The sequence below is a fragment of the Xenopus laevis genome, chromosome 4L (assembly GCF_017654675.1).
Source record: "Xenopus laevis strain J_2021 chromosome 4L, Xenopus_laevis_v10.1, whole genome shotgun sequence".
Taxonomy (NCBI): domain Eukaryota; kingdom Metazoa; phylum Chordata; class Amphibia; order Anura; family Pipidae; genus Xenopus; species Xenopus laevis.
Window position 1 is genome coordinate 74829263 of NC_054377.1, and position 27897 is coordinate 74857159.

Genomic DNA, 27897 nt, shown 5'->3' on the forward strand with positions numbered 1-27897 from the left:
TACTTATTCACATCAGCATTGGGATTAGAATTACTACAAACTAGGCAATAATGGATGTAAATCAAAAAGACAAATACTGTAGATCTAGCTTCTCCTATCACTGACTGATGAATTTCCTGCAAACTGAAAAGTTCCCTCATAGCTTTTTTATGTCATTCTGATACGGGTACCATAAGCAAATTTACAACTATAATTTCTTCTGTACATATCCCTTTATATGCTCTGTACAGTAGCAACATGTTTACAGTGATTACATTTGCATTTCACCGAAGACAAGGTGTTAAAAATCTAAGTTTCTCAGTTGATGTCACTGCTTAAAGCTTTAAGAATAACAATAAACAAAACACAACATATTATTGTGTTATTATTATTATAATAATTATTATTATTATTATTATTATTATTATTAAGGTGCATTTTTAGGAGGAAAATCTTATTGAATAGGGATCATATTAATCATTTTATATGGGAATGTAGGACCCCGGAATGTGACTATTGTAAAAAATGCTAATTAATATAACAAAAAATATTACAATGCCGATTCAGTACTAGGTTGGTAATTGTTCCAAAATATTACAAAATTCCTTTTAGAAGTATTCCTTACAGAATATCTCTAGATTTTTTTTTATATACTTTGCACATATTTGTTTCTTTATGCTTCAGTTGGTTGTATTCTCCATTTTTTTTTTTTTGTTAGTACATCTGTAACATTGTTTTTTTTTATACTTTGCACATATTTGTTTCTTTATACTTCAGATGGTAGTATTCTCCATTTTTTTTTGTTACTACATCTGTAACATTGCTGTGTTGTACACTTTTGATTACTATGTTACTGCAAAAAATATGGTCCAAGTTAAAAAAAAAAGGTAAGTGTTGGTGTCTGTATACTGTATTGTGAAGGTTTACTAAAGAACATGCCTAAAAAACTCAATGCATAAAAACACAAATATATGGAGGATGACAAGAGAGATAACATAAACATTCCTAATTAAGAACTCATTTTAGCGATGACCTGGTTCGCCCCTTTCCAGATACCCAAGATAGGAAGGTAGAAATGGTTTGAATTTGCAAAAATGTAATAGAAAGAGAAGTAACAGTGGTCAATAATAAAAAAACGAGACCAAAAAAAAAGCAGTGGGGTATAGAATAAAATAGGGACATGTATATATATGTGACATTTCTTATTTTTTTAAACACCAGTGCTGTGAAGATGTGGAATTCTCTCCCTGAATCAGTGGTACAGGCTGATATATTAGATTTAAGAAGGGGTTGGATGGCTTTTTAGCAAAGTCAAAAGGTTGAACTTGATGGACGTGTGTCTTTTTTCAACCTAACTATGTAGTTCATGCTGTAGCCTTTACATCATCTCCTAATATGCTTCATTTGCGTGTAATAAACAAAAGAAATAACACTCCACAGTAATATTTGAGATGGTATGTATTTACATAATTAATTAGACTAAGTTTGCTGGTCCTGTTAAATTGCTTACGGTTACTGTGAGCACTTCTATTTGGGGTGAAGAACTTTTATAAATGCAAAATCTCATTAGTTTTCAACAGAGAACTGGACTATATGTACCAAAAAGGTTCTTTACACTTTGTATATTTGCCACTGCCCTATATCCTTAGTGGTTCCTATATCCTTTGTGGTTCCTATATCCTTAGTGGTTTATAAAATTACTATTATCCATTTTTTTTTTATCCAAATGTAATACTATTGAAAAGTTAAGATAAGTAATTACACAAGTGATTAAAAGTCTCACAGTGTTGTGCATTACAAGCGTCCTTGTTTAGCATCTCCTATAGCTCCCCAGACATCAAAGACAAATTCATCCGGAAAAGCAAAATCCCCCAAAGCTTCATCAAGTGCCACAGCAAACTCATCAGGGTTGTTTTTATTTCTCCCAGCTTCCACCATTGTAGCAGCTAAAAACATTAAAAAAAAATAGGATTAGATTAAAACTTCATTGATAAAAGGTATCTACGTGCAGTTTTCACTTATCTGATTAAATAAAAAACTTAAATTAAAGTCAGCATTATGTATTGTAAGTCAAACATCAGTTGTAAATCCTCAAGTTTTAAGCACATGAACCTGATTAGGGCTTCCCAACTTGTGGCCCTGAGGTCAAATATAGCCCTCTAATCGATTTGATGGCTTTATTTTAACAGCATCTGGCCAGCGAATGTGTGGGTATATAACCCCTCTTTAATACAGGCTGATAGCAATAGCACTTAACTAGACACATATTAATAATGTTCATTTATACAAAGCACCTACAAAACAAGAAGATTAGATTAGATTAGATTTACCTTTGATAAATGGCAGAATGTCACCATAATTATAGTTGAGAACAACATTAAATAATACTGAGTTATTCCAAACAGAATACCAGACTATGAAATGGCAACACTACAACAAGGTCTTAAAAATTCTAATTTAAAGGAGATGATAATCTTTAGTGGACTTCCCCCTTACTGTACCTTTTGCTAAAATAATGGCCATTGATTTAGTACTTTCACACAATGATCAGCAGCTGTATCCTAGAGAAGATACAGGGCTATTTGAGCTTCCAGCACTAGATCATATGCCCTTTCATTTCCATGCATATTTGCATAGATATTAAGGATGCACCTAATCCACTATTTTGGATTAGGCCAAACCCCTGAATCCTTAGTGAAAGATTCGGCCGAATACCGAACCAAATTTGCATATGCAAATTAGGATTGGAAGGGGAAAACTTGTTTTACTTCCTTGTTTTGTGACAAAAAGTCACGCAATTTCCCTCCCCGACCCTAATTTGCATATTCAGATTCGGTTCGGCCGGACAGAAGGATTTGGCCAAATCTGAATCCTGCTGAAAAAGGCTGAATCCCGAACTGAATCTTGGATCTAGTGCATCCCTAATAGATATAATCATATACTGCGAGCACATATAAAGTTATTGCTAAGTTAATAAGCTTGGAAGAGACAGGGCATACACTTGTTGCAGCGTGTGCTGCCCTTCCTCAGTATGTCTGAATTTAGAAATCAGAGCTCCATAAGGTGTTTTTGGACCTAGAACATTGTTTGAATATTTTCATTTATCTGCTCCTAGCCTAGATCCATAGCTTCTCCCACATGCCAGTAAGATTTAATCTGTGGTAGTTCCAGCAAATACTATGCTGCAGCTTCCAGCAGGTGTCATGGCATACTTGTAGTTGTAGTTCTGATATGACTACTGTTGTGATCTTATGAAAAACTAAATGACTCATTTATAAAGAAATAAAAAAAAATAGGAAAAAATGCAAAAAGGCAAAAAGCAAGTATGACACACCATATTTTTTCATCATCATCATCATCATTTATTTATATAGTGCTGTCAAGATTTTCAACTTGCTCCAATGTAATTTGAATGTTGCACCCGAGACTGGAGGGTAAAGAGACTCTTGATTTAGAGCTACCATTACTCAGCAGCACAGCATACATTAAGAGAATATGAAACAGGACTGTTTGCCGAAATGCCCTCCCATTGGCTACAATTAGTAATGAGTGGATCTATCCCGTTTCGCTTCACCGACAAATTTGTGAAACAGCGAAATTTCACAAAATAAAATGAAGTCAATGGGCATTTTTACGCACGACAATTTTTCTCACTCGAAATGCATTAAAGTCATTGGCCATTTTTTGTTATGGTGACTTTTTGTGTCCTAATGTTAGTCAATGGGTGTTTTTTCTTATGGAAACTTTTTTGTCCTAATGCATAAAAGTCAATGGGCGTTTTTTCTTATGGCAACTTTTTTCTCCAATGCATTAAAGTCAATGGGTGTTTTTTTGCTGCAAATTTTTGCCGCAGTTCCGCAAAAAAATTTGTACATGCCGAAATTTCGAATTTGGACGCAAATCCATGGATGGCGAATGAATTCATTAGCGACAATGTCAATTTCTGCATGCATGCACAATTAGGGCACATTTACTATGGTTCGAATATCGGGGGTTAATAAAATCTCGATATTCGACCATCAAGTTAAATCCTTTGAATCTCGAAGTTGAAAGATTTACCGCAATTCATTCTATCGAAGGAGAAATCGAACGATCGAATCGATCGAACTATTTTCCTTCGATCACAAATTGCTAGGGAAGCCTATGGGGACCTATGGGGTGGTCGAAGTTTTTTTTAAAGAGACAGTACTTTGACTATCAAATGGTCGAATAGTGGAACGATTTTTAGTTCGAATCGTTCGATTCGAAGTCGTAGTCGAAGGTCGAAGTAGCCAATTCGATGGTCGAAGTAGCCAAAAAAAAACTTCGAAATTCAAAGTTTTTTTTATTCTAATCCTTCACTCGATCTAAGTAAATGTGTCCCTTACTGTATGCAATTTGCAGTGGAAAGGCATTTCTGACATTTTGTCACCAGTGATTAAGCAAAATGTCCCTTGAGGTGGTCAGCACTCGTGCAGCCAATGAATGTTATTCACAACACATAAGCTAAGAAGCTGCACTGCATGGCACCATTGAGAATGTTTGAGAATCTATTTTACACTAGAATTTTTAACAAGAACAACATGCAGAGTCAAGTGTGCATCTTCTAATTTTACAGACTGTAGTACTGTGTATGGGCACAAAGAGGTGCAATCTGGGTTCCTTTGTGATTCCACTTGTACTTGTACCATGAGCCTTTTAAGCTTAAAGTTAAGATGTATAAAAATTTTGTTTATCGCTTGTTTGTGCAGATGGGTTTATTGAGTAAAGTAGAGAAGGAAGGTACTGTTTGCATGCTGTTTTTCATATTTTTTAAACAAACTACACATATCATGATTATTCTTCCTTGTGAAACCACCATAAGACTGTGGGCATGAAAGTACCCTTTTGATAACTGCATTCTTTGTATAAGATTGTGGACAGCTGTGATTAATTAGGCAACCACCCCATCTAGAGAAAAGTGAAAGAATTTTACCAAACAGTAGTTACAAGATGGATTTAGGACTTAATAATTTCATGTATAGGAGCACTCACAGCATGTAGAATACAAAACAAACTGTGGTACCATGTTAAGCAGTAGCAAGAATAACAAATAAAAAAACAAACAAATACAAAAAGTATTGTAAAAGTGATACCTATATTGGCTAACAATAAAAATACATTGCAAGCTTTCAAATGAAAGCTAGAAAGGCACAGTATATATACTGTTAAATCAGTGAAATGTATTCATGGGCAATAAATTAGGAAGTTACAGATGTAACTTCCTAATGTATTGCCCATCAATAGGTATAAAAACATTCTAACATTCAAACTTTGATTAATAACCCCCTAACTGCAAATGTTTTTGAAAGTGGTGTAATGTAATTAATGCGGCCAACTGCATTACAATTTTCATAACGGGTATTGCAAATAGGGCAGTATTTGGGGTCTGCAGCGGTGCTGTACCGAATGTGATAGAAATGGGTTTTGTTCTCCAGACAAATCGTTTGAAACTTTTCAACCGAGGACATTTTTACAAGAACATTTGCCTGAATATGTGTCTTTATACTTTTAGCCACATAGTTTGTCGTGTAGACAAAAGATCAATAATGTCAGCTTTAGTTAATTTTTATTATCTTATAACACAATTTTCTTTATGAACACCATAAGCTTTCTGGTAAATGTTGCATCGAATACACAATTTTCTAGTTTCTAGTAACATAATTTAGTGGCATAACGGAAGCAAATCTTTGTTGCCTGTGCAGGGCAATTGCACTAATGCCCTGCAGTTATAGTTGTTTCATCTGCTGTGTGCATATAATTAAAGGTTTGACTAATAAATTAAATTGCAGCTATTGAAACATTAGGTACAAATCAATTATTGAGAACAGGCTGTTCATTTATGGGCTCAAACCATAAAAAACAATATCTAAATGCTTGTTTAGTAAGGCTGCTTTATATAGCCAGGCATGTTTGGTTCAGAAAGTTTATATGAAAAAAAAGGAATCAAAAGGAATTACATGTATGGCAATGTATATATTTCCCTTTTAGTGCCATCCCGTATTTGCACTTAATTTTTATTAAATGCAGCAGTGTTTTGCTGGGCTTGGTTTAGCTAGGAAAATGCTTTTTATTTTTTCAGGCTTTCTAAATCAATTTGATATTTTGCATTAATCCATATCAAACATATAACTATAAATAACGTAATACTGATAAAACGTTATAATTATTCATAATATAGTGAACATATCAAAAATATATGTTATTATATAAGAAAAAACACAATTGCATTGGAAAGCCCTGTGTCTCTTGAGCACACCAGTACCAAATACGTATAGTTTTATGGAGATTCTGGATTTTTATAGATCCAAACCCCAAAGAAGTGTGCTACATAATTTTCAAAGCAGCTCATCAGGGTTATTCAGATCCACAGAAAACTATACATTTTGGGAAAGTACACTTTCTGACAAATTTAAATTGGGTAAAGATATTTTTCTATTCCAATCTACAAAACTACTTTGCTAAAATTAGCAGATTTTATTTATTATGCATGTAAAAATAAAATTATTTAGTGATACTGATGGTTAATATCCTAGTTCCACTAGTCTCACTGTGTCTCGTGTATCTCTACAGCACAAAGAACATATCAAGGTAATGGTGCAGGGCTGGGGGAGGCTGGTTTGCCAAAAACACAGAGTAACCGTGTTTGTATTGCGTGACAATGAACAATAAACGTATAAATAGTGATGAGCCAATTTTTTACCAGCCAAGGATTGGCAGCGAAATTCCACATTTTGTCATCTGCGAATGTTTTCCTGAAACCGTGACAAAAAATCTCAGAGACGAGAACGTTTCAGAGACAAATAAGTTACCATAACAAAAAAGGTCCATTGACTTTAATGCATTTGGACAAAAAAAAAAATCGCAATAAGAAAAAAATGTCCATTGACTTTAATGCATTTGGACAAAAAAATCGGCAAAAGAAAAAATGCCTATTGACTTTAATGCATTTGGACAATGAAGTTGCAGAGACAAAAAAAGTTGCACAAGAAAAAACTCCCATTGACTTTAATGCATTTGAAGTAAGAAAAATTCAATTGACTTCAATGCATTTCACAAATTTTTCACAGTTTTGCGATTTTTTCAGTGAAGTGAAATGGGACGGATTCGCTCATCACTAAATACAAATTGATTATAGGATCATTTCACCAAAGCCATGGTAGTTTGATTTAGATTAATGGTGATAGGAGCAGGGATAAGCTAAAAATGACACTGCCAATTATTATGGTAATTAGACCTGGAAAGTACAGGACATATCTGACAATAAGGATTCTTGTTTCCCTTTTAGAAGCAAGAAAAGGTCTGGGTATAAATGACCATTAATTATATTGTGTCTGCGACTCCTCTACACTGCAACTTTAGTTATCTGCACATGCTATTTTGTTGTTCAGGACAGAAAAAGATAAAGCAGATTTTGAGTTTAGAAATTTGGTTTCTTTAGTATTTAAGCCATTTGCTAGCTAGAACACACCTAAAATAGCTCAGAGTACACAATTATTGTAATAGGTTGTGTAGTTAGGTGAATTACTACTGTCTGTTTACAATAATTCGTTTATGCAATTTACAGATGTAGAAGGCATTTATAAGACAAATTTAAAAAATCCTTTAGGACTAAAATTAAGATACATAGCAAAGACACTGCTTGCAACCACTGTAAAGTAGCAACAGATGGCACCACATGTAGTTTCCCCAGAACTACAACAGTGTTGTAAGGCTGACGTTAGAATAACCTACACCTCACAAAACTGGGTACGCAACAAAAATGGGACAAGTTAGTTAATACCTAAAGAACCATTTCAGCCTTCGTGAGGACACGGGCCATAAAATGTCATATTTATAATCACTGCATCGGATTTTGTTTATGATGTGATCACTTTGTATAACAGGGACTATATAATAAACTCTAATGATGTCTGCTTAGAAACAGATCTCCTCAGGGGATGCAAAGGTATTCTTTAAATGAAAATAGTATGCTTTATCATCACACACTGAAAGGGCTTTTTTTTGAAGATATGGAATTCTCCTACTGCAAAAAGGTACTGCTACATATAGCAGATTCAAGAAAACTTTAGTATCTGAGAAAATACATGGTGACTGCTATATATATATATATACTGTAAAATAATAAACTATGGACTGATTGCCACACTGGACACGAATATTCCTCCTTCTGTCCCAAACTGGTGGCTTCATCAGATATTTCTCTTCTATATTTCAGGTTATTATTAACCTTAACAATCTGGTTACCAAGTAAAGTGTTTACATGGCAGGAACAGCAAGTTTGTTAGGATTTAAGAGTGCATGAACAGAGCACTATTTTACAAATAACTAGGATGGGTATGTTGAACACCTAAATTGTTTTTTGATGGAATTGATCCTAGAGTGTGTATATTTGCGCAGTTAAGTAGGAGACCTTAGAATGTAAGCTCCACAGGAGCAGACACTAAGGGGGTTATTTATTAAAGTGCGAATAGTTAACACTCGAAAAATTCTACTTTTTCTACTATAAAATCCAAATTTTTAGTGGAAAAAAAACCTCGAATATTTAGAGATTTATTATACTCCAAGAATGCAAAAATAATACTCAAACTGTCAAGGTCCTGTAAAAGTCAATGGCAGAGGTCCTATTTGAAATTTGAAGATATTATACCCTGTGCTGGGTTTCCTATGATAATCATTTCACAAAAAGTTCTTACTTTTTAGGCATCAAATCCAAAAAATTCTGATTTTTCTCATGACAATCCAAAAAAGTCACGGTTTTAGTACCACAATCCGATCTGATTTTTTCGTGATTTTTTAATGGTAAATAAAGGTAAATCATGGATTCTAGTTTGGTTAGTCAGAAAAATTCGGATTTTGATAAATAACCCCCAAATATACACTCTTTTGAAAAAAAGGGTTTGGACAGATCCCAGAGGGTCAATATAATTCTGTGCTGGCACTGCCATTGTTGCTTCCTAAAGCCACTTTTTATTTTTTACATCTGCCTCTGGCAACAAAAGGTTTTTTTTTTTAATCAGACTAATAGTTAAATAGTCATAGTAATAGTTAAAACATTAACAAAACAAATTACATAAATCACTTTTACCAGGATGTGCCATCAAAAATATAAATGGGTTAGAGACGAAGGAAAATCACTTACCCAGCTCAATGTCTCTTATACCCATGTAACTCTCAAGAAGGTCATCAACTTTTTTTATTGCTTTTTCTTCAAATACAGAGGGCTAGAATGTTACAAGAAAATACATGTGAAACGTATTCTTTTATAAAATATTCAAAATATAATTTTTAAAGCAGATTAAAGATAATTTGATTAATGGCAAATAATTTTTTGCAGATGTATGGGACACTTATTAGCCCTACTTTAGTCTGATGGCTGCAAATGAGGAATCTATGTTATGTTCAAGTATTTCACATGTCTTCTATTTCCATAACAGATCCATGCACACCATGCAAGCCTTCAAAATATAGTTTGTCATTAACATTAAAATAGTAATTGTATGTTTTGATAACTGTTTGTTCTGTAGCTATGTAACCATCCTTCTCATGTAAAAAAACAAATGTACCACTCACCAGGCAGTGAGGAAAGAACCCATACATAGGCACTCAGGTCTTGCACTACATAAATATATACAATTTATTAAATTCTTTCATTTTCCATTTAAAACATACTGAATGAATCCCATACACCACACATGCAACAACCCTCAGACAAATCCATCAGTGTCATCAAAGCAATATACTAGGTTAAATAATATTAAACTATTCCATAAGTTGAGTAGTTCATGATGACGTGCATTTAATGGAATTTAGAGGACACAAATTCCCCAAGCAGACTAAAGAATTTTAAGAATTTTAGAATTATTTTTTCAGCAGCTTGGCAACATGAGAGGGTTGTTTTCCATCTCAAAGTCTGTACATTGGTGCATTACTGCTATACTAATCAATGGGCCACACAAGTGTAGGAGCTTGACCCTGGAGAAAAAAAAATCGTGGATTCAAATTTCCAGAAACCGATTATCCAGAAAGCTCTGAATTACAGGAAGGTCATTTCCTTAGACTCCAGTATAATCAATTAACTAATTATTTAAAAAAAAAAAAAAAAAAAAATGATTTCCTAGTTCTCTGTAATAATTAAACAGTATCTCATACTTGATCCAAACTAAGATATAATTATTAGAAGCAAAACAGTCTTGTTGGGTTTGTTTCATTGTTTAAATTAAGTAGAATTAATGTTTGGAGATCCAAATAACTTTCTAAAATCTTATTACTAGTGGAATCTGTGTCCTCTAAATTTCATTAAAAGAACATTGTGAAGCATCTGATTTTAAGGAAAAATGAATTTATGGGATGGTGCAATATTAAGCAATCTAGTATACTGTTTTGACTAATGAAATTATCTGAAGTGTGAAGAAGCAATATTGATTACATTTATGTATATGGATTTTTGAATTGTGTTGTGTAAATGATAAAATGAAGTCATTTAATAAACTGTATTTATTTATGAAGTGCAAGACCTGAGAACCAATGTATTTTTTTTTCCTTACTACCTTGTTGCATTACTTTAACCCAGTGCAACACTGGGATTTAACAGTTTAACTTGTTACAGACTGGTTTGACCAGGTTTGTGCAAACTCACTATATATTGCTTATGCGTAGGTATTGCAGTTGTGTTAAAGATGTGTCTTGGGAAAGAATTGCACAGTTATAATAATTTAAACTGCTTAACTGTTCTATATATATTTCTTCTTTATAAATATTTGTTAATGATAATAACTAAGCAAACAGCACACTTATTTTAGCATTAAAATTTGCTGCCCTGGCATGTCAAACTGTTGCTCTATGCAGGTAAGACACAAAGGCATGAGACAACCTCAACTTTGTGTAGACCCCCAATGCAAACAAGATAAATATATTCAGTATACAATATACAGAGTCAATATATCCAAAGAACAATATACATATCCAATATATCCAAGATGTATGTACCATGTATGTGTATATATACTGTATATACAGTATATATATATATATATATATATATATATATATATATATATATGTTATAGAAAATAACTGAACCAGCACTTCCTTCTGTGAAAAAATGTGAATTTATTCCTTCAAGAAATGAGAGAGGTCCTTGTAATATAAAGGAATAAATTCACATTTTCTCACAGAAGAGAGGTTATTTTCGATTACAGTAAATTTTAATGTTTGAACCCTACATTTTCACTTTTTAAGGAGTGTATAACGTATTTTTTTTCTAGCATATTTCATATTGTAGGTGTGAAGCACCATTACACAAATGTGTGTGATGCATGGGACCAAAAACTTTTTTTTTAAATAATTTTCAGATGTTGGCAACTATGCAAATACAATCTTAACTAAAGTGTTATCTCTGCCAGTATGCAGAATTTAAAATAATCAAACTGTTTAAACTCATTAAACTGAAAATCCAAGTAAACTGGTGTGGGAAGCACTGTCAATTATTCTGGATGACATTTGATCTGGCCAAGCTTACTCTCTCTCTATACCTATTATATCTGGAAAAAAATACTGTGAATACAGTTCATTGGATTTCACTTACCATTTCTTCTACAGTGGCAGGTCCTTTTGATCGTAACCGTAGTGTTTCTCTTCCCGTTGAAATCTTCCCTTCTGTTTTACCACCTCTTGCTCTTGGTTCTATCATTTCTACAACAAGCATAATAGAAATTATCTCAGTTAGCTGAATGAAATTAGTATATAAAGTCACAGCAGAAGGGGTAGGGGCAAACATAGCAGTACCTCCTTCACTTTCAAACGCCTTAAGTCATAAATACTAAAGGGAGTGGGTCAACCAAGGCTAGCTGTGCCACTTCATGTGACCCTTACATTAAAAGGACAGTCACAACAAAAAGATGAACATTAATTTGAATGTACCTGAAAAATAACCTGTGCCTATATATTTTTTTATACAATCTGTACCCTTTCAGTTTCAGATAGAACATTATATTATATACATTGATGATAAGCCAGAATGACCTACAAAACAAAAGTAAGGGTATTTTACCAATAAGCTGCCACTTAGGCCTGGGTCTAACACTGCATGCTGGGCTCACCCATTACTGGTTCCTTTAGTTGTGGCACAGACTTTTAGTAGCTATTCTCCTTTCCTAGTTGAGCCTAATGGATATAATTTTGTTTTAATGCAAAGAAGATAGGAGTTGAGTTGCTTAGGGCTGTTGAATATTATAAGTGGCATATCACAAACTGTCATTTCCATGCCTTCCAGGCATGTCTGTGTTCCCTGCTATTGAACTAGTGTAAAAACACATGTCCTGTGCTCAAATATGTTTTCTTTTTTTAATGGAATTCAAGATCCCTCATGGAGAAGACAAGTTTTTTCACGAGAAACATATTAACTGGTTGCTAAGGGTTATTGCACTTGTTAAGTGCTCTAAATATGTCACTAAATTTCTACCAATGGTTTTACTGCTTTTACAAAGAGTTCCATCGCTACTACTTTTAAAAGGAAAAGCTAGGCATTAAAACACAGTGAATTGCTGTGCTTTGCATTCTACTGACTACAATTGGCTACACCAATTGTTACACAGCTTATAATTATAGAACAAAACTCACACCTGAGAAAAATGTAAAATGCTCCAAATGCTATAAGACTCAGTATGCTGTCTATTAAGTTTGAATATGTCATGTCTCAAGTATATTTCCAGTGTATATTATGTACATAATCATCCAATTGTCACTCCAGCTGTAACTGAACAGACACCACTGATCGATTGAATGAATGATGTGTCATGTAACACTTAACTGCCACAAGGAATAAATACAAGAAACCTGAGAAAACATTGGAACATGGCCTACTAGTATATTATTCACAACTGTTGGTATTGCCTGAGGAAGCAGAACCAACAAATTGAAATTGTCAAATTGAATGTTGTAAAGATTATGTTTATTACATTGGTGTTGCAGAAATAAGTGAAATAACTCCAGAATGTGCCTTTTTGTATTTATCTGATGTATCAGCAGTAATCAGGCAATTACCTATACAGTGCCATGTTGAGCTAAAACCCTAGGGACTATGTTTAAAGAGTTAAATTAGACTAAGACCTTCATGCCATTCCTATTACTGCACCTGAAAGGAAAGACCATTAAAAGTTGTATTTAACTCTATATGGCTAATTTTTGACTGAGAGCTGCTTTGGTGGTCCTGTAATGCAAAATATTTACTATGTAGAAAGCTCCTACATTCAAAAATGTGATTTTCCATTTCACACTACTTTTTTGCTGATATGCTTTTTCTCTGTAATAATAAAAGGTTATGTTTTAATTGATGATAACAAAGCAGCATAAATCCATATTGGTGGCAAAACAATCCTATTATGTTATTGTATGTTGAAATGTTTCTAGTAGCCTTAAGGTTTGGTGCTTCAAATAATAAAAAAAAGTCCCATTCATTCCAGATAATAGATCCCATATCTGTAATACAGTTTTCTGCATTTTGACATTTTATTTTGTTTATTGCAAATGAAATTTTTTTATTTTAAAAATTCTAGGGAAAAAACTGACGATGATTGTTCAGCCTATCTCATTTTATAGTCTATTTAAAGTATATAAATCAGTGCAATTGGTATATTTTGGGGAAAAGCTAAGCCTCCCAAAACCACGTCCTTTAAAAAATCACTTTCGTCTGCAGTCTTCCTGGACTCTGCACCATGTGGTAAATTACTACCGTGCATTTACCATGAGGTGAACAGTTTAATGGCAGTCAGTGCAAGGCGTCCTTGTCAGGTGTTAAGTACAAAGCTCCTTTGCACCCTGCACCCGCAGGTGCTCCCTGAATGAGGCTGAGATGGATGGGAAGGAGGATAGAGAGGGAATGGCTATGTGCCTCCCTCTGTCCACCCCTACTGTTCAACATTGTATGGGGATTATTTACTAAAACTCGAATTAATCTAAATCTAATCTAAATCTAATAAATTACTGTCGACCAAATTGCCTTCCCAAATTGAACTCATTTATCAAAAAAAATCCTTTAAAAGGTCAGAGCAAAAAAACGATGTGTTCATTCTAACTGTAAAACTGACACTCTGAAAACTGAATTTTGTCGAATTGTCACTGCAAAAACTTGACTTTTTCGGATTATTGGACGAAAACCCCAACTTTTTTGGATTATCCAGTGCAAATCAGGATGTCAAGAAACAACTTGGGACATCTGCCATTGACTTCTACATGACCTTGACAGGTTTGAGATGGAGTATTTTCAGTTTTGGATTTTTAGCAGCTTTGGGGTATAATAAATATCTAAAAATACAAGTTTTTATTTTTCCACATGAAATGGAGGTTTAATAAATCGGCCCCTATATGTTGTTTACATATATTAAGAAATTACCAGGGCAGCTCATCTTAAAAATATATACTGCACACGTGTCCCTGACTTGTAGACTAATGGAGTTTCCCCAGTTTAGATTATTAGTGACAACCTCTGAAACGTTTCAATAATGTATAGGGTTATAAACATTTAAGAAGCTATACACAATCTAGCAGTTTCATAGTAGAGTGCTTATTTCATTGCCGGATGTTGGAAAACAGATGACTGTCAAGAAATGAAAAGTGTTTTTCTGCAATGAAATAGCTAGATCATTTCCAGAAACTAAGTCATCCATGTCATTTGTTCATATCCAGGATGTAAACAAACTTTTGTAATATAAAAAATATACTGTTTATGACTAAATATTTCCGTTATTTAAAACTAAGAAATTATTTGATTGCAATCTCTACCCTGGATTAACAGTATATATACAAAAGATTTCTAGTTTTCTTTAGAAAACCCTAAACTACACCTATTCTGGCTTCTCTGAACTGCAGAATATAACTTTTCTAGTTATGGTCATTTGCCATAGATCTCCCTCTGATTATCACCAATACAAATAGCTGGGAGTATGACACATTGCAAATATTTTCATGCAATATTTATTAAAGGGATTCTGTCATGATTTACTGGTTTACTTTTTATTTCTAAATTACACTGTTTACATTCCAAATAATTCACTCTAACATTTGAAATTTTAGTCTTGAACCAACAAATATATTTTTTTAGATGTAATAGTGGTATGGAGATGGCCATCTCAGTGCATTGTGCCTGAGTCTGAGCTTTGAGAAGGAGCCAGCACTTCAGAATGGAACTGGTTTGAGACAGGTATTGTTTTTCCCCTTTCCCATTGCATTTAACCACAACCTAGGTTGTGTTGCTCTTCTCATGTCTACCACTAGGTGGGGCTTTAGCAATGCAAATAAATCCTTCAGCAGAGGTGTCAGGTAGTTGCTGTCTGGTTAACTGTCCATTGTTCTGTTGATAGACTGCTGATGGGATTCTGGGGAGGGAAGGGAGGGGTGATATCACTCCAACTTGCAGTGTAGCAGTAGAGAGTGACTGAACTTTATCAGAGCACATGATCTGAGGGCACCTCGGAAACTGACAATATGTCTAGTCCCATGCTAAATTTCAAAATTAAATATAAAAAAATGTGTTTGCTCTTTTAAAAACAGATTTCAGTCCAGAATTCTGCTGGAGAAGCACTATTAACTGATGCATTTTGAAAAAAGCATGTTTTCCTGCAACAGTATTCCTTTGTGTCATATTTGGTGTGTCATATATGTATTTTGTCAGTTCCAGACCACAGAAGACATACCACTACAATAGAGTTTAGATTTCTACTTTCAGCAACTAAATCAGAGCCCATAGTTATGTACAATACCATATGTTCTTTAGGGAATTTGTACAAAGCCTGTACTGTCTAGGCATTACTATCCATGCATTATTTAGTATGATTATTGAGCCAAACATGTAATTTAGACCTTACAAAACAATATCTTAAAAAACTGTTCGATCATGACACATCTTTTTACACAAGTCCGTTATAATTCAAAAATACATCAGTATTCTAAAATGTGTATTTTTGTGTCAGAGGCTTGGAGGTTGAAAAGTTTTTGTGACCATGAAAGAAAGTGACTGGCTTCTTGGACATTGCCAGGATATTGAAAGTTATTTCTGAGAAATGAAAGAATAGGCTGGGAGCAGTTAAGAGCTGCACTTTCAGCCATTTGAAGGGTTTTATAAGACAGGGAACAAAAACTCAGGAATAAACATATGAAACTACAAAATGAAAAAAGAGAAAATGGCACATCATTACTCAAGAGAGTTAATAAGTAGCAGATGGGAAAAAAGCTTCTGACCTAAATCCACCAACTGATACATTCTACTAATGAACATGAATGTAACATGGTTTCAACCACAGAAAAACCACATATTGAATAATAACCTGCTCTGCGTTTATGCTTTAATTTTTTACAGACATTACGTGTACTGAATACACTAGTCACTCTTCTACTATGAAATCAATATCCTTTCTTAGTTTAAAATTAGGAAAACATATTTAAAAAGAAAAATTGACCTTTATAATCTACTGGGTTACAAGAAAACATCAAATTTAGGAAGGAGGAAACCATGATTAATTACCAGTATTATGTTGACAGAGATGGATTGTAGGCTCTTTTGGGCAATGAAATTGTATGTAATCTGTATGTTCAGTGTTTATACCCATTTATTGTACAGCGCTGCAGAATATGTTGTCACTTCATAAATATGTTTTCATTTATATTAGCAATAGAGTAAGAATATGAAATTATTGCATGTTCAGTATAAGATTTGCTGTCTGCCACCTGCTTATCTCATGTAGTGACACAAACAGTGAAAATTATGTAATATACTTTGATTTTGCAACTCACTGGTTCTTACCCTTTCCAAAAAAAACCCTGAATAGTAAACTCTTCCAAAACTGTAGATCCTACACTGTAAAACAGGCAGGAGATCTGTTTATACGGAGCTCATTGTCACTATTCGAGGTTTAGTTAGGGATTTTTTTTTAAAAAAAAAAATAGATTTTTGAAATACAAAAAAATAGGCATATAGGGGCAAATTTACTTAAGGTCGAATATCGAGGGTTAATTAACCCTCGATATTCGACTTTGATCGAATTATTAAATCCATCGATCGAACGATTTTTGTTCGACCAAAAAATACATAGAAAGCCTATGGGGACCTTCCCCATAGGCTAACATTGACTTCGGTAGCTTTTAGGTGGCGAACTAGGGGGTCGAAGTTTTTTCTTAAAGAGACAGTACTTCTACTATCGAATGGTCGAATAGTCGAATGATTTTTAGTTCGAATCGTTCGATTCGAAGTCGAAGGTCGAAGTAGCCCATTCGATGGTCGAAGTAGCCAAAAAAAAACATTTGAAATTCGAAGTTTTTTTCCTCTATTCCTTCACTCTAGCTAAGTAAATGGGCCCCTTACTGTAATTGTAACACCGGTCATGTTTATTTTGCTTGTGTTGAACAAAGGTGTATGTAGGTGTATATTGCCACATTAGCCATTGTCTGACACAGATTGTAAATCCAACTGTTTTGTCTGTCAAGTCATTGCCTACCAATGTAGATACTATATCTATGGTTTACTCTTTGAGCAAAGATGCTCCATGTGTCTAAAGAGGCATTTATACGTTTGGCGATTGAGTCAGATAATGCTCAATTTACCCTAAAACTCTGAACGAATTCCGGGGACAGAGGTCACAAAATGGAACTGTCCCATAGTTGCCAGCATCAATTTACTTTCAAGGGTTTCTGTCATGATTTTTATGATGTATTTTTTATTTCGAAATGACACTGTTTACACTGCAAATAATTCACTCTACAATATATTTCATTCCTGAGCCAGCAAGTGTATTTTTTTAGTTGTAATATTGGTGTGTAGGCAGCCATCACGGGTCATTTTGCCTGGTCATGTGCTTTCAGAAAGAGCCAGCACTTTAGGATGGAACTGCTTTCTGGCAAGCTATTGTTTCTCCTACTGAATGTAACTGATGTAACTGAATGTGCCACAGTTGGACCTGGATTTTACTATTGAGTGCTGTTCTTAGTTCTACCAGGTAGCTGTTATCTTGTGTTAGGGAGCTGCTATCTGGTTACCTTCCCACTGTTCTATTGTTAGGCTGAAGTTAATCAGAGCACAAGTCACGTGACTGGGGGCAGCTGGAGAAATGACAATATTCTCATGTCAGATTTCAAAATTAAATGTAAAAAATCTGTTTAATTTTTTGATAAATGTATTTCAGTGTAGAATTCTGCTGGAGCAGCACTATTAACTGATGCATTTTGAAAAAAACATGTTTTCCCATGACAGTATCCCTTTAACTGTAACTCTATTATAACAATGTTTTCTGCCAGTATAATTATATTGTTATTAGTTTCTGGCATGTTTTATTTATTATTGTTCTCCTGCACAGTAACATTTTCTCTGTGATTCAACCAATGTTGTCAGTACATAGCAGATAGCATGGGTCAGTTGCAAACACCAAAGTAAACTGGTTGGGGGTTTCCGAGTCACATAGTAATTTTGGAAAACTGAAATAACCAACTGCAAGGCAGCAGCATGCAGTTAGTTGGCTGCAGCAGTGAAGAAAATTTGTTATGCTAAATTGAGTGTAGTGAGCATTAAGGCGGGAGACAAATTAGCAAACAATATAAGAATTTAAAATAAAAAAAATAGCATCCCCAATATAATAACAATGTTAAAAAAAGATTTAACAAATATTCAAAATATTCAAAACATAAATATTTTTTTAATAAATTATAAGGTGCTAGTGCTGAAATTAATTATCACAAATGATTAAAGTGAAGAGAGCATAACATGATAAGAATCAATTCACATAATTCACTCTACCTCAATTTATACAAGATGAGGATTAAAAATTCAGTTAATCAATTCCCTGATTCACAATCACCTAATTCATTGAGAATATAAAGGGTGGAAAAAAACATATAAATAGAACATTTTTCTCGAATTTCTATTTTCCTATAGTGCTTATTGGAATTGGCATAATATTTCACAAGTAAACTCTCCTTTGAGAATTATTTAATGTTATCATACTGCTGCCAGCAGAAACCTTATGCCCCCAACAGTACTTCACAGCGCTGCAAATAGAGCCCCAAACCAATTTATGCACTTACTTGGATTGAAGAAAGGCTGTCATTTGTTTTCTTAGGGATTAAAGTATTTAATAAAGGGAGTTATGTATTAAAAGGGATGAAGTATGCCCCAGTCCAGTCCCTACACGCAATTAGCATTAGAGTTACATTTGTCTAATGCAGTTAGAAAAATGAAAATAAACATCTGAGTGGTTGCTGCAGTTAACAGATTATGGTACAATTTTGACCACATTTACACAAACCACCATTATACCTGAAATAAATAAGAGAAAAATGTTGGAATACTGAATAAACATTAACTACAATGTGATACAAATTCAAACCTGTTAAAGGTGAGATATAACCTTTTGTTCAGCATGAATACATTGATGTGGCTTGTGCCGAACATACTGTACTTTTTGCAATAGGCAAAAAAAAATTTAAACTAAAAAGGGCAAATGGGAAAATCTTAATTACTCTATGTTTGCTCCTTTCAATGTAGATAATTAGATTACAGTGCACAGATAATCCTCCTGCATAATGGACTCCTGCTAACAAAACAGTGACAATAAGGGTGAATGAAGGGGGTTAAAATTTGGCAATGTAATTATCTACCACACAAATACCAAAATGCCTGCATGCCCTGTTTAGCTCATAAAATAATAAATACCATATTATGTTTCATGATTAAACCATTAAGTGAAAGGTGTGTGGTCAGCATAAGCCCTATTCATAGAACATATGCTTTCTTGCTATTGTTGCTAAAATTCAGCCCTGTATTTCCTTCATTTTAAAACATTTTCAAAATAAATACATGGTATGTAGCCTTGCCATACCATCTAATTTTAAAGCAATGAATATGATATATTATCAATGCAAAAATAAGCTAATAGAGATTTATTAATAAGAGGCCAAGATGAAGTAAACATTGAACACTATTTTATCAACCTGTATACCGTATATACTTTGCAGAGTAGCTGATAATATTGCCAGGATTGGCTCTACTGCACTGTGCATTCCCTTCCTTGAATAATTCATGCTTTACAGGAGAGACATAAACATTCTGGAATTTAAGCAGGGTTAATTTACCATGACAACACTTTTACATTTTTACACAGTCCATCATACTAAGTTTCTATAGTTTTTATAGACTAGTGTGATGTATTCTGTGTTCATACATAAACTGCAGGATTAAGAAATCACTAATAATTCTGTGTAACACATATTTGTGAACTGGAATGACTGCAATGTTAGTGCCAGGTGAGGCATGCACGCCTGCAGTTGGGCAGGGGGTCTCATAGGTGCTACATAATTAAAGGCAGGTATTACAGCGGGGCCCTTGGTACATAACAAAAGTTGCAAAATGGGTGAAGACTATTGCAGGAGGAGGAGGAAAGGTATAATCACTGGGGGATTGCCAAAATGTTAGAAATCTGCAGGTGATTTTAATCACTTACTTATAACTTACCTGATACCCTGGGAAGGTGCCCCTACATGCTAAAACTGCACCTACCTGGGGCACTTAGATATACCGTATCTCTCTTTAGAAATGAAGATTGAATTATGTTTTGTATAAAGTATAAATTCTTGTATAAAATGCCCTAATTCTGCCCTAAACAGCAGTCCCAGAGCTTGTGTCCTGTATGGAATGGTGCTCCTGGGTAAATCAGTTATATTGTTATCTACCATTGCAATTTCCAAACTTTAACTACATATGTATTAAACATTTATTTTACAGAATCTAGTAGTGCATCTATACAGAACATTGGGCCAATATTGAGCTGCTCTTCTCTTATAGAATTAATTTTATCAAAACAGATAGTTTTGACAAAAAAATTGGCACAAATACTCACAGTTGAGTATTGACAGTGGGATCTGAAACTGCAGATCGCTGCAATTCTCTGCAGTTCTCAGAGAATGAACATATTTTTTTTTTTAAATGTAGCAGCACCATCTAGAGGAACAATTTATACACAAAAAAAACCTGATTAGGTAACTTGATATGAGATGAATATGGGAGACCAAACTGCCAGGCTACCATTTTATTATGCTTATAAACGCCTTCAAATATGAAATTAGTGATACATGTTTTCAGGAGATATTTTGCTATGAAAGCAATGTTTGTTTTATATACAGGGAAATTGAATGTTCTTCTGCATACTATCAGGTTTTCAGTTCTTAAATATTTAACCACTTTATCATATTAGAGTGGATTGCAAGCATAATCCAAAAAACTACAAAGTGAGTACAGTTTACACTAGAATAAAATGTAATGTACAGTACAGGCACATTTAACAAGGGTCGAATTTCGAATTCATGTCAGTTTTTAAAACTCCCTTAAATTCAAATGAATTCAAAATTCGACTTGGGGAAATTCATTTTAAAAATCTGATGAATTTAAACAACCCGAAAACTCGAATCGAATTACATACAAATTCGATCAAACTCGATTCTCTGAAAAAAACCTTAAATGTCAAGAAGGCTGCAAACATCTCCAAATCGATCCCTGGACCTCTCCCGTTGACTTAAACAGTAATTTCAATTATGGATCCGCACACACCAATTTTCTGCAGTTTTCTTTAATTTTTATTCACCACCAATATCAACGTTTCGGGGGGTACAACCTCCCTTCGTCAGGATATCCTGACGAAGGGAGGTTGTACCCCCCGAAACGTTGATATTGGTGGTGAATAAAAATTAAAGAAAACTGCAGAAAATTGGTGTGTGCGGATCCATAATTGAAATTGCTACTATTGGAGGGCCTCGTCAGGCCGGAGGATAACCAGCACCACTAAAGCAGAAAAAGTGAGTAAAGTTCCAGGTGTGCGGTGTAACCATTCCAATACAATTAAACAGTAATTTGCCAGGTTTTAGTCAGATTTGAATCATTAAAGGGCCAGAGTATGATAAATCTCGTAAATCGAATTTACATTTTTTAAAAGACTCGAACCGAGTTTGGATAATTCCCTAGTTGAATTTTCAATTTGACCCTTAATAAATCTGCCCCTTAAAGTTGTGTGGGGATGTGCAGAATCTGTTTGGAATTTAGCTAAACATAAACCAATGCTATAAAGGCATCCGTAATGTATATCAATCTTTAGAATATTTTATACAATGATGCACACTAATATTTAGGTCCATAGAATATTTTAAAAGCCTTGCCTGTCTTGTTTTATTATAAGCCTAAAAATGTAGCCCAAAATGCCCTAATTCCCCCTGTATCAAAATAGAGTAAACATAGAGGGTAATAAAAGATCAATTCTCATAGAGGACAACAGAATGTGATTTTAAAGGGCTTGTCAGGCAATTTTCAGACCTTATAAGACAATCTCATATATAGGGTGCAGAACATTTCCAATTTCATGCACTTGCCAGACAGTTCTTACAGAGGCCAATGGAAGGCTATTTCAGACATTTTGGCCCATGCCTTAGGGAAAAGGGCAAAGGGCATAAAAACTGACTTGTGTGTACTTTTACGGCGATAAACACCAAACAAGAGCATGAACAAGCACTTTTACAATATTGTCATAAGGCAATTGGGATACTACAGCTATACCCTAGGTATATCTTGTACTGCAGGAAACAATGGTGTGACATAGCACCCCGGGACACAAAGAGTGTAAACACACAAGTCATTTAACCATGAGGTCAACTGTTATTTTTATACATCACACCCTTCTTCCTTGAACCTATTTCATGTGATATATTATTAGACCGTCACTTTGTTATAGCTGTCTGTTTGAACTCTGATCTTCCTTTGTTCCTCCCCCACCTTTGAGAACCCGACTCCTTCCCCAGTCCTCCAAAGCACACTTTTCAGTATCTTCTCTATCCATTTTCCTTCTCATCTTTCTCTTAGGATCATCTTACTGTTTTCTCTGCTCAACAAGTTGCCTCTAGCACCAGCAAATGTGTAGGCAGAAGAGTTGCAGCTAAAAACTCTTCAGGATGGTAAATTAAGAGGATTACAGACCTTCTCAAACACTCCTGAGTTTATAAACACCATGTTTTATTTTTCAAATATCTTGGCAGCAAATACAGGCAGTATCAGTGGAGTCAGAAAAATTTATAAAAAGGGAACAAAACGGTACTCGGCAATCTTTCATCTCCCTTCTAATCCCTTGACTGCACTAAATTGTGATGGGTTGAGGCAACATTAGGCATGTCACAGTATGGCATGAAATCTGGATTTTCTATGTCGCAAGAAATAGCACAGCACATGGAACACAAGGAAACCCTGCACATATGTAATGAAAAGAAGTACGTTTGCTTAGGAGCAGTAACCAATAGCAACCAATCAGCAAGAAGCATTTACTGACCCTCTGTATAAAAGCAAACATCTTATGGGTTGCTATAGGTTACTGCTCTTGGGCAAACTTACTGCCTGTATGTTACATATGGGGGATAATGTTCAATTCACTACCCAAAACTGCACTGTCCATTGAACTGCAATCAGGTGCTTGAGTTCTTCAGTGAAATGAAGGTCTGAGCTTAAAATCTTGCAACAAGGATGTATTTCACCATCGTATGATCACTTGCTATCAAGATTAATCAATGGTTGGAAACATACAGTACATAGGTGATTTGCCGACTTCTAGCAATAACAAGCTATAATTACAATGCTACAATATTAAACAGTTGAGACTTTTACTTACCGAAAGCTTTCAATGGCTCTATCAACTTTAAAGTAAATGTCTGTCCCTTTTCTAATTCTTTTAACATCTTGGCAACTTCATAATGGCGTGATCCAACGATATTCTTTCCATTGATGGCTTCTATATGATCTCCAACATTTATTACTTTCACTTTGTCAATTATGCTGTCTTCTTTAATGCGCTACAAAGCAAAATATTGTTACATGGTTTTATTATAAGCCTACAGCTGTAACAAATAAAAAAAAAACAGGTTTAGTCAAATGTACCTTTAGTTTAGTTATTAGACTTTTACATCGTGGAGGAGCATTTCTCAAAATTCTTAATTAAACATGAACAGTATAATGCTCACATTTTACTGCATATTATTAGATAACATAATTCCTATATACTAGATAAACCTAATTCCTGTATACTTAATTCCTATATTCCCTAAATGCTTTATGAAAGTCAAAAGAAGGTCTGAAACTTATCTCATGCAATCTGAATCTAACAAAAGCCAAGTTTTCCCAGCTTTCTTATGTGTTATTACAATGTTATAAACACAGAGAATCATAAACCTAAGAAGATACCAGGAATCCTACTGGCATCAGTAGTAGATGAACAGATTGTTTCAGAACTTCCTCATTAATAACTGATAGGAAAATATACAAGGTCGCTGAAAAGATGAGTTTGCAATAACAAGGGCCAGGAAGTGAACTATGTGCTGTTCTTTCAGAGAAACCATTCTCTACAGGGAAGATTTTAAGGGCTATGGAACAAGAAGAAGTAACAGAAAAGTGAAAGGGAAGCATAGTATCAACTTTGAGCAGGATTTTAGCTGAAATTCTATGCTGGCCAATATGCCAGAGGTGCCAAGGGGAAATTTAAGATTATATATATAGTATGCTGAAACAGGCACATAGAATGTTTTGCAGGGATAAAATCATATACTCTTTCTCTTATCCATTACACAAGAATACAATGTAAAAGCAGAAAAGTCCAATTGGCTCCTAACAAACACATCCACCTTGCAGGACTAATACATAGGCTGTGGAGAAGGGCAATTAACTCCTGGTGCAGAATTTACAAATACATGAAGTGCTGAAAAGGACAATGCAGAAACACATCCACTGTGTGTCGGTATGATACCACCACTAATGAACATAATAAAAGCATCTCTGGAGAGAATCACCATATTTAATCTTCACAACCTTAGATAAAACACAAATAGGAAAGCCACATAGTGAAATATAGCTTTTTAGTTGTTAATAAAAGAGCCCCCAACTGGGTATACTCAGATTTGAAAATAAAACAGCATTAAACAAATATTTAGTCCAAGTCCACAATCTTAATTTCTCCAAGCATTTTGCGTGGTGTGCCAAACTTCATCAGGAGGATAAGTGACATTTCCAAATGGTTAGCCTTAAAAAACCCCAACTCAGTGCCGACCCCATGTAGTACTTCCTCTTAACCCAATTGGTCTGCCTGGTCATGTGGTGCCATGCACGTACATCATGTGCATAATGACATCAATGCACCACCTAGTGCTCCCCCATCCAAGCCTCTCTTTCACACAAGGATCCAGGAAGCAGTCTCTGCATTCTCTCTCAGCTAAAGGAATTGTGATGGATTGCAATTCCTTTATTATTGGTGATATCTTACTGACGTACATTATATGTGTTTCTGCACTCTCCTATTGCGCATGTCACTTGTTTTCTTGTTATTTGCCCCACAGTACAGACTTTCAGGCCTTTTACTTTTCCAGTGACGGTCAGCTTCTAAATAAAACATTATTGTAAGAGTTTATACCTTGTAAGCTCTTAGAGGCAGGGCCCTCTAATCCTCTTCTTTCATTGTTAGTTTTTAAGTACACAGTTATAATATTACTGAATAGATAAATGATGATGACCAGATCCTGTGGCCCCCGCCAATGCAAGTCAATATAACCATCATATAAAATGTTATAGTATAGGAGTGCTTGAGAGGAACACTTATGAACAATAGTAGGCTGTTGCCATAATCCAAATTCTACTTATACATCTGCTTATGACATTTTCCAAAGGCATCTGCCAAAGCTTTCCATGCTAAATATGGTGATGGAGGATTTGTTACAGATTTAAGCTATGCTCTTCAGTAGGTGACACAAGATGGTTATTTGCTTATTAAACTTTCACGATGGTTAAATAATGTGCTTCAGAATCATTTTCAGTGCATGAATACAGTAACTTCACATTTTATTGAAAGGATACTCGTACATTTTGTAAAAAGCACAGTGTATGTTCATACATGAGACTAAAACATCTATTAATGCTGAGCAGTAGAAGAGGTACCCACTTCAGGAAACCCACATACCTTAATGAAAGCAATTCCTGCTCCATTGTCTGTAATGGTAAGTCCTAAGGCATCTTCTGATTTTAAAACCTCCATTTCCTTTTTTGTTCCTTTCACGTGAGCAAAGATGAAATCTTCAAGCCCAATCTGTCCACCCAGAAGTTTATCCATATCAATTTTGTGGGTGTTCAAAGTGCAAAACAGGATCTGCATAAAGAACAATAGTCATCAATATACAGACTGCTAGAAAGACTATAGAAAATTTCGACAATTTCTAAGTTAAGAAAGTAATCACTCCTACGTCCTGCCCAGGCCCTTATATCATTCCATAGTGAGTGCCATTGCAAGTATTGTTGCAATGTTAGAAAGACTATAGACAATTTCTAAGATAAGAAAGTAATCACTCCTACTTCCCGCCCAGGCCCTTATTTCCTTCCATAGTGAGTGCCATTGCAAGTGTCTAAACGTTCAATAAAAGCTTGAAAGAAAAACCTCCAAGAATATAACATATTTTGAACATAGTACATACTGAAAGTACACATGTGCGGTCAGGCAAAAAATGTAAATACAGCACTGGCTCTTCCTGTTCTCTTAAATTACACATAGCAAGGTTTTACAGGACATTACATGGATTGCAAATTGCATTGTATGAAAAAAAATATTACAGGTAATTAAACTCAGCAGAGTGGCATAATGAGTTCAGACTTCTGACACTGTCCATCTCTGACAACTGCTTAAAACTCTTGGAAAGGGCCTAGGTTAACAGGATTGCTGTCGTAGAAACCCATAAGCAATTTTACTAAACTTGCTGCAATGTTGTTAGTCTTCCTTTGTACTCCTTTGCCTGTGTTCTAAGTAAATTTCAAAGGGCTTATTACTAGAAATCGTCCCTCGGGCTTTGCATTCTATAACCTATAGTTAAATGGTGCTTAAAATTAACTGTAATGATATAATCATGACTATTAGGCATGTCATGTAAGCTAGGTGTGGCAACTGGTGCTCACTTTTTAAGCAATGCTAGTATGGTGCAAAGGTCCTGTAACAAATTACTCCTGGAAATTATTACCAAAGGTTGGCAACTATTCTTTTAGAAAAACATCAAATGCTTTCCATAAATAAATGTGATTAAATTAATCATCCATGCATTTTACACCTGGCTAGCACTGGCAAATGTGTTGTTTATTTTAAAGGGATACTGTCATGAGAAAAATATTTTTTTTCAAAATGAATCAGTTAATAGTGCTGCTCCAGAATTCTGCACTGAAATCCATTTCTCAAAAGAGCAAACAGATTTTTTTATATTCAATTTTGAAATCTTACATGGGGCTAGACATATTGTCAATTTCCCAGCTGCCCCAAGTCATGTGACTTGTGCCTGCACTTTAGGAGAGAAATGCGATATTTTAAATTATTTCTTATAACATGCATTACTAGGAGTCACGTGACAAGTGACATCATTAAGCTCTGTTTGTAAATGATGACATCAACAATTAAGCAACTATCTATCAACCATCTATGAGGGTACAATTTTTGGGTTGTTTGTGGCTATTCTTAGGTATTATAAGGATTTGATTTATAGTATACTGTCATATATTTTTTTGTTTGCCACAGTAATGTTTTCTTTTATATTAGGTGTCCTATAAAAGAAGTTCTGTTGCTTGAGAAAAGAAGTTGATGAATCAGTTCCTCAAATGCTTGAGCAGCCAAAGAAAGAGAGGAAAGCAAACATTATAAAGGCATTGCCTCGATTAGTGTCTGTTTTTCCCCATTATCAGTATCATCATAGCTGTTTATCATATTCTGCTCATGCTTACTCATTGTGCAGTAGTAGGGTTTAGTGTTAGGGACCCAATGTGCAGCTATAAATCAGTAAAATACACTAGAAAGCCTAGACGCGGTCCCACTTCTT

The 27897-nt window shown here is 34.6% G+C and overlaps 1 protein-coding gene across 2 annotated transcripts in view; it reads right to left on the minus strand.

The window, feature by feature from the left end:
- Positions 1-1641: 1641 nt before the first annotated feature.
- Positions 1642-27897, minus strand: part of LOC108714191 (PDZ domain-containing protein GIPC1) — a 52595-nt gene continuing 26339 nt past the window's right edge. For both annotated transcript variants that reach the window (XM_041590335.1, XM_018258173.2), the window contains exons 2-6: positions 26010-26195; positions 23679-23859; positions 11585-11691; positions 9140-9221; positions 1642-1925 (exon numbers count right to left, since the gene is read on the minus strand). In XM_041590335.1, coding sequence (XP_041446269.1) covers positions 1774-1925; positions 9140-9221; positions 11585-11691; positions 23679-23859; positions 26010-26159 — 672 coding nt within the window. In that variant the 5' untranslated portion in view covers positions 26160-26195 and the 3' untranslated portion in view covers positions 1642-1773. The remainder of the gene's footprint in view (positions 1926-9139; positions 9222-11584; positions 11692-23678; positions 23860-26009; positions 26196-27897) is intronic.